The sequence below is a fragment of the Bactrocera neohumeralis genome, unplaced genomic scaffold, assembly GCF_024586455.1.
Source record: "Bactrocera neohumeralis isolate Rockhampton unplaced genomic scaffold, APGP_CSIRO_Bneo_wtdbg2-racon-allhic-juicebox.fasta_v2 cluster10, whole genome shotgun sequence".
Lineage (NCBI taxonomy): Eukaryota > Metazoa > Arthropoda > Insecta > Diptera > Tephritidae > Bactrocera > Bactrocera neohumeralis.
In genome coordinates, this window is record NW_026089623.1 from 24,129,261 (window position 1) to 24,141,875 (window position 12,615).

The window sequence follows — 12,615 nt, forward strand, 5'->3', positions numbered from 1 at the left end:
ACTACTAAAGCTACAATAGCCAAATAACGGAATAAAACTTCCTTTAGAGTATGTCACCTTATGACCAAAATTTGTTCAAATCCAACCAAAACTGTTCAAGCCCTTAAGTGCCGAATATGTGGACCCCAGTTTATACATATGTATATTTGACTTATCGGATATACTATTGAAATTCAGAGAGAACTATTTGCTGATAATAGTATCCCTGTGAATCAAAAATAGATTGACTCGAGTCAATAATTTTCTGAGTCCCCATATACCTAACACAGCGATTTTCAAACTTTCAGGTGTCTTTTTATCTTTGTGCCTGAAATGGATGAAATGGGCGAAAACTTGGCCTAGCCCCCATATAATAAACATATAAAATCCTGGTTAATTTACTCCATATGATTGGTTATAGTATGTGAGGTACCTTAATGGATCTCAGGGAACATTTTATTAGTATGTGGCATATTAATAGTATGTAATATTGGCAAAAATAGATAAAATCGGACCAACTCCTATATACTGCATAAAATAATTTTCATTATTCCCGCAAGTTATAAGATTGCTTCAAAATTTATAATCGAGTATACTTTAGCAATTGCAAAATTAATTCAAACAACCCGTCCATTCCCTTCCCCTAATACATATGTATATCCATTTTAAACCGTTCAATTTGTCGAAGTTTTAGTGAAACTGAATGGACACATTTTTTTTTAATAATTGGATTTACGTGTTCTAAATTTAACCTCTTCGACCGAATTAATATCACATATAACACATATGTATCTCATATGAAGATATTTTTAATATAATTTTAGACGTCACGAACCAAAATATAGCAATAAAACTAAATCTAAGGCTTTAAATAAGTCAGGAATATTTCAAATTTGATTGTAATGTACTCACAATTTCTTCGAATAATGAATTTTGAATTCTTTCGCAAAATTTATTAATATAAAGTTTTACTAGAGCTTGAACTTTGATTCTTGCGAGTTGGAAGAGTATACAATTTTCGGTTACACCCAAACTAGCCCTTCCTTACTACATTTTTAGTTTTTTACACGATTTTATACCATTTAGCACAATTCAAAATTTTTTGGACTTACATTTTGTCAGATTTAAATTTTGCGAAATATGTTCATACCACAAATTTAGAGATATTCCCTTTTTGTGGATTTAAACAAGGTCAAAGCAATTGTAAATAGCTCAAATTTAGGGGAACTATCAATATATTTTTTACACGTTTTTTTTGGAACTAGGATTAGAATTAGGTGTATATAACATCTTACATATACTTTATTTCGAATTTTAATGAAATCCGACAATCAATATTCACTATACTATACAACAAATTTATAAAAAACAACCATTCTAAATTTGATTTTTGGCGCTTACGCTATTTTTGCAGGAAAGGTAAATATGTCGAATATGTGTGTTCAAATACTAATGGGAATTTTTGTTTTCATTATTAGTTCACAGTTGTGAACATTCGGATCTAAAATAGCTTAAAACTAGTTTTTATAAACATTGTGAGTTATTTATGTGAATATCTTGCAATCTAAAACTTCTTAATAAAAAATGTGAAACTATACCTGCACTTCTCGTTTTCCTCCGAGCTTCAACGAAACCCATATTTTCACTTCCATGTACACCGACTGTTTTCGACAATATAGCTTTTGCTTGATCTGTGTTTTGGACAGACATCGTCGTTGATGTCACAACGGAAGTATTTGAGCGCCCATAAACATTTTTATGAATACCTGCGTTTGTACGAACACTACGTCGTGTTCCAATTTTCTCCTCACTAATGTTGTTATTGTTATTTATTCCACTCCCACCAGCAAATGAAGGGTTGGAATTTGTATTACCACGAGTGAAATGCAAATTAGTCATGGCCGAAATTCCCACGGAAACATTGTTGTCATTCGTATTTGAATCTCCTGAAGCTGAGGTATTTATCGTACCTAAAAACAAAGAATAAATGATTATCGTTGCTATGATATTATTATAATATCAACCATACTTACCATTGCTATTTTTTACTGATCCAATTGTTAACGAAGATGTCGCACATTTTATATGACTAGTAGGAGAAGTCTCTCTTTGTACATTTCCAATTGTGTTGACAGCAAATGAGGTTTCTAAACGAAATTTCATACTGATATAATCACAATAAAATTATAAAACAGGGAAAATATTAGTTATTATATCATTGTAGAGTAGATTGTCACATTAAACCAGAGCTGTTAAATTTAGATTTCGATAAGTAATACAAGCAATTACTTAAAGTCGGGAAAAATGAGTAATATTATTTTTATTAATATTCAAATAGCCTATGGATAATGTGTTCAGTATGCAGACCATATCCAGAATTACATTCTTGAAATTGAATTGTTAATTAAAACACCTCAAAAACACTTCAGTTGTTTAGAGACCATTTGTCATACATTATTCCATGGGAAACTCTCACAAATGTTGCGTAACAAATATCCATTCATGGGTCTTAGAAACACTTCGTTTCAATATTTTCCTTCATGTCCGAAATATTTATATTAAAATCAACTTATTTAATCGGTATGTGCGCATGCCAGCAAAAAGTCAATCAGAGAAACGGAAATCACTACTTTTAGTCTTGCCATAGTGTCTACTCATATATAATAAACTACTGAACTGATTTGCTTTCACTTATTAACAATGGAGTGGCGAGCTAAGGAAAATCGCATGGCAGTATTGTTTTAAAAATGTGTGGTAAATTAAATTTATGAACTTCTAAAAAAAATCAATATTTTGATTAACCATACTATTTATCGTTTACCAAAACTTCTACAGTTGACTACATTAAGAGAAATGTCCTTACGTAGTTGGAATCAACTAAAACTGCCTCCAGCCAGGAGACGAGTAAGAGTACTGCCGGACATACCAACCAGAGATCTGCATTGAGTACCAATAAAATTGGTGTACTTAAGTCATGAGCCATAACAATTGGTGCAAGTGTGTATCAATGCTAATTCATAAAATACTATTACTCATTCCAACCAAATCATAGAAATACACACAGCACTCATATACAAATATGAGCGACAATTTATAGCTTAGTTGGTTCTAACTCTAAAAATCTTATTAGACTCACTGAGTCGTGAGAGTGGAAAAAAGTACGAATGAGTTTGAGTATTGATTCGTGTTATGGCTTCCACTTGCTGAACTTTCTGAGCAGTTATCGTTTATTTTTGTGTATTCAATGTGCGTTTTGCTACTTGTGAAAAAAAATTAAGTGGAATTATTTCAGTAATTGTAAGTTGTTTTATTTTGCTAACTTAGTTTGGTAGAATACTTTCTTTACTAAATATCTACATATATACAAATGTATGTACATAAGTATTTCATTTCTTTTAGTTTAAAAGTTTACTATGGATACTGAAGCAGTCGTAGATAAAATTGTTAACGGTTTTTATAAACTAAATGACAAACGAAAGGGTAGAAGTGCTATATGGGAGATGTTTGCAGAAATTATAAAAGACGACGGTAGTCTTTTAAATGGTTTGGTGTGTTGCCGAAATTGCAAAAAAGTGTTTAAATGTCGTGGCATGCAGACTTCGAATCTTAATAGACACAAATGCTACATTTTACATACAAAAGAGCAGCCTAAACAGAAAGTTAGTGAAGACGATAGAAAACTAGCCTTAGAAACTTGCGCGGATTGGATGATTGCAGACTGTCGTCCTTTTTCAACCGTAGAAGGTTCCGGATTTAGGAATCTAATACAATTTTTTATAGCTATTGGCACGAAATATGGCAGAAATGTAGATATAGACGATTTGCTCCCAGACCCTACAACAATTTCGCGCAAAATAGAAAAAAAGGCGGACATGAAAAAAAAAGAGATATCATGTGAATTAAGCAGTATTGTAGAGTCCGGTCACTGTTCTGCCACAATTGATTTGTGGAAAGACAATTACATTAAACGAGATTTTTTGTGTGCCACATTGCACTTTCAAAAAAACTTTAAATTATATGACATTGTACTTGGGATAAAGTCTATGGACTTTTCGCAATGTACTGGGATCAATATTAAAAACAAGCTACGAAGTCTGTTTGGTGAATTTGGCATTAACAGTTTAGATAGCGTTATTTTCGTCACCGATCGAGGAAGCAACGTGAAAAAGGCATTGGAAAATAACGAAAGACTTAATTGTTCAAGTCACCTTTTCTCAAACATTTTACAATCAAGTGTTGAATGTACTGATGAACTCAAAGACATAATTTTGTCATGTAAAAAGTTGGTAAAATATTTTAAAAAATCGGGTATGCAACATATGCTGCAAACGTCGTTGAAAAGCTATTGCCCAACACGATGGAACTCACATTTTTATATGCTAAAGTCAATAGCAGACAATTGGTTAAAAATTAATGAAATTTTGACAAATAATGGAGAAATTAATAGGCTTACAAATTTAAATATATATATTATTCAAGCTTTAGTTAACCTTTGCCGAGATTTTGAAATCATTTTTAAAAAACTTCAGGGTTGTTCCACCCCTTCCTTATGCTACGTAATACCTGTAACTCATCGAATAAAAGAACTTTGTAAATTCGAAGAGAATGATGTTCAAGCAATTTCAAACTTAAAATTGAAGGTTTTGGAAGGCTTAGAAGAAACTTGGCTCCCAAATTTGAGTATATGGCACAAAGTTGCATATTATTTATATCCGCCAGCATTATGCCTCCAAGCAAATCACTTAAGTGAAGTTCAAAATTTCTGCATTGCTGAAATTACAAATGGAGAAAGATTACGTCATTTAACTACGCAAGACCCTTTTACGACATCAATATCTTTGCCACCGGAAGACCCATCGACACAAATTCTTCAATTAAACGACTCAGTTTCTTCTTCTACATCTTCAATAACAGTGACTTCCTCAATCAATAAAGAAAGCTTCTTTTTTCCAAACCTTTTGCAACGTACTTCTTCATTAGGAGATGAAAATATTACAGAAGAAGTACACCGATATTCAAAAGAAAATGTTGAATTCCATGACAACTTTGATGTAATGCAGTGGTGGCAAAACAATATTAAACAATTTCCTAGGTTGTCCAATTTGGCATGGAAAGTATTGGCCATTCCTGCTAGTAGCGCAGCATCTGAGAGAGTATTTTCACTAGCCGGTAACATTATTACCGAAAAGCGGAACAGAATAGCCCCTAACACAGTGGATAATATTCTCTTTTTAAATTCTATTTTCAACAAAGAACTTTAAAATATTTTCTGTATATATGTATGTGTTATTTATGTACGTATATTTTTATTTTATTTTTTAATACTTATGGATTTCTTTTATTTACTTATGAATGTGATCTCATTTTGTTATTTAGAAATTAAAACGAAAAGAAAACGCATATTCTGGCTTTTAATTTCAACTGTTGTATTCGCAAATTCAAATAAACAAAACAAACAAAAAATACTCAAATGACTTTAGTCATTCTGCTGAATAATTGGTGCTTCTTTGTGTTTTTAGTCATGTTTAGTATAATATTATGAGTCAATTCAATGAATAAGAGAGCTAGGTACTCTACCAGTACACACCAAGAGAGAATTTGTCTTTTTACTTACTCAAGTTATGTGTATGAGTAATTTTTGCATTAGTCAACCAATGACTCAAAAAAGAGAATAATTGCAGATCTCTGATACCAACCAAAGTATACCGGTAGATACAGCAGCGAAAACAACAAATCTAAGGGGGGAAGCGTCCACCTCCAAAGCTGCCATGAGCACCAACCAAAGTGCACAAGCGGCTAAAGGAGAGAACAAGAAAAAGCGCAAGAAATCCCAGAAACAGCTGAGGGAAAAATCGGTACCAGAGGGCAGTCTTCATACTGGGAAAGATAGCCAAAGACCAGGCACCCGGTACCCCAGTTGATGAGGCGGAAACAAAGCACCTCAAATCCATTGTAGAGGAATATGAAAGCTTCCTGAAAAGAAAGCAATCAGAATCTCTAGAAAAGAGCAAGCACCCGAGCAATTCATAAAAAAGGAATCGCTCCATTACAGAACTACCAAAAACTCTGCCCAAAAAACCTAGGCGGAGTGATGGTGAACAAAGCACCTCCTCCCCGAGCACAATTCAGAAAAGATGGGTGGAGATCGACGTCAGATTGTCGAGTATTGTGCTAAGCTTTGTACTCGACAATCCCGCGGGTCCTCACCCGGAGTTTGACTCCTCTGAGACCCTCAGGGGTTACAGGGTAATCAAGTGCTCGGACCAGGCCTCGCTAGATTTCCTGGCAGGTAGTGTTGCCAAAATAAGCAAGGCAATTGAAGGCCTATAATTGAGGCTTATACCCGACAGGGACATACCGAAGAGACCTCGTGCTCGCATTTGGCTACCCTCTCTAGAGAAGCCGGGCGAAAAACTCCTGAGATGCATCAAGCTGCAAAACAAAGCTATCCCTAGATAGATGATAGATGAGTGGCAGCTGATCAAGGAAGAAAAACCGAACAAAGCAAGTAGACCAATTGTGGTGGCCATTGGCGATGAGTCCAAAGAGGCTCTTAATAAGACTGACTACAAAATCAGCTTTGGAATTTGCAAGGCCAGGCTAAAAATCTTCCAAGGCGACAAAGCGGCTGACGAAGACGACACGGAAGAGGTTGACGACGTCAGCCAGTTGCTAAGGAATGTGGGCATCTAAGAAACCCGAGATGCCCAATAACTTAAGATGCATACAGATGTCATGCATTCTTATCAATAGAAGAATAAATGCATTTCTTTGTCCTAATTACAGCATAGCAGATATCAATGTGATAAAGGTGGAACAGAAAGAAAATTCCTTCTTCCTGGTCTCGGCCTACTTAGCCCATGATGAGGACATACCATCGGCACCGCTCACCAGACTAGTAGAGGACAACAGGAAGGAAGATGTTCTAATAGGGTGTGATGCAAACGCAAGGCACATCGTATGGGGTAGCTCCAGTATAAACACCAGAGGTGAGCCACTCTTGCTTGAATTGCTTGCATTTCCCAAGCTCTGATAGGTTTCCGGGGTGGGAGGAAGTGCTGGACCTCACGCCATCAACAGATACAGACAGTCTCGTTGTGGATAACTGGAGGGTATCCGATGAGCCTTCCATGTCGGATCACTCCTGGATACTCTTCAGCATCCGAGAGAATACTCCTCTCATATATCGGAACCCTAGAAGAACAGCGTGGGAAAAATTTACCAATACAGCAAAAAAATGCCTTAAAAAGGGAGGCAATAATAGTATAAGTAATTCTCTGGAACTAGATTCAGAAGTAGAGAAGTTGAAAAAAATCTTAACCACAACTTTCAATAAAACCACACCGCTAATAGTTCTGAAATAGAGAAAGTATCTTTCTTGGTGTAACAGTGAGCTCAAGAATTTGAGAACACAACTAAGGAAAGCTTTGAATGAGAGTTTTAGAACCAAAATCTGGCAGCCATATAAAGATATTATGGAAAAATACAAAGAAGCAGTCAGGAAAGCTAAAAACGACTCAAAAAAAAGTCTTAATCGCAACTTTCAATAAATCCATACCGCTAACAGTTCTGAAAAAGATAAAGTCTCTTCCTTGGTGTAACAGTGAGCTCAAGAATTTGAGAACACAACTAAGGAAAGCTTTCAATGAGAGTTTTAGAACCAAAATCTGGCAGCCATATAAAGATATTATGGGAAAAATACAAGAAAGCAGTCAGGAAAGCTAAAAACGACTCATGGCGATCTTTCTGCACGTCGAGAGAAAGTTGCAGAGAAACTGCAAGGGTGAGCAAAATGCTATCCAAAGATCATACTAATACTGCCTACATTAGGGCGGAGGGAAATGATTGGACCTCCTCGGCAAAATAGTTTCTGGAGATACTTAGTACAACGCATAGTAGACAAAAGCAAAATCAAATATGCCATGAATAGCTTTGCACCATTCATAGCGGCAGGTCCTGACGGGATTATGCCCATAATGCTGCAAAAACTGGTAGAACCAATGGTTCAAAGGCTTGAATATATGTATATACAAACCTAGCAATTAACTATCTTATATCCCAAGAAGTTGGAAAAGAATTAAAGTTGTGTTCCTTCCAAAACCAGGCAGAAGAACACACAATAATGCCAAGGATTTTAGACCTATAAGCCTCACTTCTTTTATGCTGAAGGTACTAGAGAGGCTAATAGACTTACATGTAAGAACAATAATGGCGTATAAGTTATCGAAGTCGCAACATGTGTACATAAAAGGCCGATCAACCCAAACTGCCCTTAACGAGGTGATAAGTGTAATTGAAAAATCACTACACTACAAACAATACACCATGGCTGCTTTTCTAGACATGGAGGAGGAGATAATATAGAAGTAAGTGCTATCATTAATTCTCTGGCACATGGTGGCATAGATGACACTGTGTGCAGATGGATACAATCGATGCTTGAGAATAGAAAGATTATAGCATCAAACGGAGCTGCAACACAAATCAGTTATGTGAGTAGAGGGACGCCTCAAGGAAGGGTCCTCCCCACGCTTCTATCGGTTGTAGCGCTGAACGAAATACTACTCCAATTAAACGGTGGAGGAGTGAAAGCAGTAGCATATGCAGACGATATAGTGTTGTTGGTATCAGGCATGTTTCCTTCAATAGTCAGCGAGATTATGGAAAGAGCACTACGAAGGTTAAACCTATGGGCTAAGAACAATGGACTAGGAGTTAACCCGAACAAAACAGAATTAATGCTATTCACAAGTAGAACCAAAATCCCTCAGTTTCAACTTCCGGTACTAAGCGGTACAACATTCACTCTATCCCCCACAGCTAAATACTTGGGGGTGGAGATTGACACCAAACTGTCCTGTAAAATAAATATAGAAAAATAAATAAATAAAGCAAGCTTTGAAATCGAAAGCAAATAAATTTTCTCAAGCTCATTTAAAATTTCAAAATTTTCTATCAAAATTTTATAATTTCTTAAAATATATTATTGCAATATATTGTGTTCATTTTCTTTTCATCGGTTCCCACGAGATAACTGAAGAGTGCGGTCACGTTAGTACAACGCTGACAGAAGAAGGATCAGCAAACTGCCATGGAGGAAGACCCCGAAAGGGGCAGAAGTAACTACTTCGCCATACTAGGCGAGCCACCAAAAACAAAACGTAAGGCATACAATATAAACAACCACTTTGACTTCCCAACGCTTAAACTCAACAAACACGCAAGTACTCAACAAAACTCACAATGCCCAAAGTTTCTTCTTATAAAAAGCAAAACCGAAAAACCACTGAAATTGTATAACATTTTCGCAGTCAGCAAAGCGCTCGAATCAATCACAACCGAAAAGCCCCTAGAAATATCATTTACGAGAGATGGAGACCTACTTTTACTTATAAAAACTCAACAGCAAGCGAACAAATTCCTTAAAGCAACACAATTGTCAAATATTTGCAACATTTCTGTCTCTCTCCACCCTACGCTTAATATATCCAAAGGTGTAGTTTATTCTGGAGTTCTAAAGCATCTAAGTGAAGAAGAAATCGTAGAAGGTCTAAAAGAACAAGGTGCAGTGGAATGTAAAAAATAAGAAAATATATAGAAGGAAAACACACTGACACTCCGCTTCACATCGTCTCCTTCAACACTTTTACTCCTCCAAAAGAAGTGAACATAGGATGGCTGAAAGTAAAAGTTGAACCATATATTCCATCGCCCATGCAATGCAAAAACTGTTTTTTAATCGGCCATACAGCTAAACATTGCACCTCTGAAGCAAAATGCAATGTATGTTCATCTTCCATCCACGACTTGACACCTTGTTCGAGAGTGCAATGTATCAACTGCAAACAAAATCATCGCTCAAACAACAAACAATGCCCCACGTACAGAAAAAGACAAGATATTTTGAAACACAAAACAATCAATAAATGCTCATTTAGGGAAGCTATAGAAACAATCAACAAAAATAATACTGACTACAGCAAAAATGTACCAGAAGAACGCATCGAAGAAGCAACTTAAAAAAGAATTAAAAAAACACAAACAAATTTAAACGACAACAATAACGTTCATAAAAAAAAATACAATTACTTTACACAGCGCAAACCACGAACCAAGCCGAAAAGGAAACATGTATCAAACTTCAATCAATTCTACAATACCACCAACCGAATTACATTTACAACCGAATTTTCGACAACATTTCGAGCAACGTATTAGCCATCCCAACAACCCTACAAATGCACTAATTACAACAAACACCCACATCCCACTCACAAACTTAGAGTTCACAAACTTAGAGTCCTCTACCGAAACATTAGAATACAACACCGAAACACATCAATATTAACATAGCTTCCTCTCACCTTTAAATCTTCTCGCTATACGTCAAGAGGAAAACAAATTAATAAGATATTCCCAATATGGTACTTAAAATTGTCCAGTGGAACATTAATGGATACCACAACAATAATAACGAACTACGCTTACTTATAAAAGAAAATAACTATAAAATCATAGCTTTACAAGAAACTCATCTTAAGGAAAGCCCTCCCACAAGATATGTGCCAAAAAACTTTTCAATATACGGATATAATGACATATCAACAGAAGAAAATGCAAAGCGAGGGGTCGCTTTCCTTGTAGCAGACAACATAGAATTTACTCCCCTTGAGCTACATACTAGTTTACTCGCAATAGCAATCAAAGTTAAGTCTCAGATAAATTTCACCTTTTTAAATATTTATTCATCACCTGATGATCAATTTGCTGAGCACGACTTGCACGAACTCATTTCATACGTGAATGGGCCACTACTAATAGTGGGTGATCTGAATGCTTGGAGCCCAATATGGGGATCTCCACGATTCAACAGTAAGGGTAAAATTGGCACTAAATTTATTGAAAATACAAACCTTTTAATTTTAAACGACAAAAGTCCAATACCAAAATACAAAAGAGCGAATGCTATATTTAAGCGTGAAGTAAAAACCTCAAAAAGAGATGCTTTTGCGACCTTCACTAAGGATATAAATTGCAACACTCCATCAAAAGTTCTATGGAATAAAGTAAATGTACTACATGGAAACCGCCCCCATAACCTCATTCACTCAATTGAAAAGGAAAACAATTCATCAACTTCCGATCCTCTTGAAATAGGCAACACGTTAGCAAGAGCATGGTCAAATTACTCAAAAAACTTTAATTTTTCGGAACAGTTCGTAGAACATAAAAACCGTTTTATAAATGTTATAAATGTAGTATATCCACTAAGTAAAACGTCCAGCGCAATGGAGGGAAACTTTTCAATACAAGAACTCGATGGATGTCTAGCTTCGCTAAAAGGAAAGAGTCCCGGCCAAGATAACATCCCTTATGAATTGCTGAAACATCTACCTTTTGTTGGCAAAAGCAAACTCTGTGAGCTGTATAACCACATCTTTAACACACATACCATACCGCAACAATGGTACCTATACCGAAACCTAATAAGCCGAAAAGTATTACCGAAGGATATAGACCCATATCCCTCATCTCTTGCCTATCAAAAGTAATGGAAAAGATGATATCTAGGAGGCTTATGTGGTACCTTCACACAAACAAGCTACTCTCGAGCAACCAAACCGCTTTCATACCTGGAAGCAACACTACCAACTCATTACTTCGCCTAGATGAACATATCGCAGATAATATTTCCAGCAGGAACCACATTTCACTCATTTCCCTAGACATGGAAAAAGCATTCGATAGAGTCGGTTTGCCTCCGTATTAGACCAAATTTTGGCCTGGAAGTTAGGACCCAAAATTGCAAATTATATTAAAAACTTTTTGATTAATCGAAAATTCAGAGTTAAAGCAAACGGTGCCATTACAGATTGTTGGCCATTGGAAAACGGCATTCGGTTCGCCATTATCCGTCACTCTTTTTCTAGTTGCTTTTGACAGGCTGGGTCGGGTAATAAATGAAAACAAGTTCTTCAAACATGTCTTCTACGCAGATGACTTATGTATATACGGCAGAGTTCAAAATGTAACGGTCTTCCAAACCGAATTTAAAAACCTCCTCGTAGATACTGTGAGCGTCAAAAATAAGTAAACAGCAGTTTTATCAATATTAAAGTGTTTATAACAACGCAGTGTTTAATGCAACAATAAAAAGTTGTATTACAGAATTCAAGGCTTATATTATAAGAGTTTAACTTAGTATAAATAATAAACAAAAACTAAACACAGCTAAAAATAATTCACATAAACTAAAAATTCTCTCATTTTTTCGCGCCAAAAAAAAGTAAACAGAGTTCTGTAAAGGTAAAATCTATGTACGTAAACTAAATTAATATTTATTCTAGTATTTTGTTTACTTTCCTTTGGACTTCTGGACATCACTTACTCTTCTGGGCATGTATTCTGCAAATTTTTTTTTGTAAATTCTGGGGAGATTTTGCTCCATTCTTTAATCAAAGCCTTATTTAGGTCGTCCTTGCTTTATATGTCCTTCTGCCTGATTTTTCGGTCAAGGTGCTCCTACAGATGCTTGATATTATTAATGTCTGGGGTCTGAGGAGGGTTATCCAAAGTTTTGGTGTTTGATATAACAGCCACTCACTAACAAATTTGGACTTGTGTTTAGGATCGTTG

At 35.7% G+C, this 12,615-nt stretch overlaps 1 protein-coding gene across 4 annotated transcripts in view; it reads right to left on the bottom strand.

Annotated features, from left to right (window-relative positions):
- Positions 1–12,615, bottom strand: part of LOC126765184 (uncharacterized) — a 70,552-nt gene that overhangs the window by 10,016 nt on the left and 47,921 nt on the right. For 3 of the 4 annotated variants that reach the window (XR_007668293.1, XM_050482763.1, XM_050482762.1), the window contains exons 4-5: positions 2,013–2,126; positions 1,578–1,949 (exon numbers count right to left, since the gene is read on the bottom strand). Coding sequence is in view for 3 of the 4 variants with exons in the window: in XM_050482763.1 (XP_050338720.1) it covers positions 1,578–1,949; positions 2,013–2,126 (486 nt within the window). In the remaining variant the exon portion in view is untranslated. Of the gene's footprint in view, positions 1–1,577; positions 1,950–2,012; positions 2,144–12,615 lie in introns of those variants that run through there. The other variant, XM_050482764.1, reaches the window with a different exon arrangement.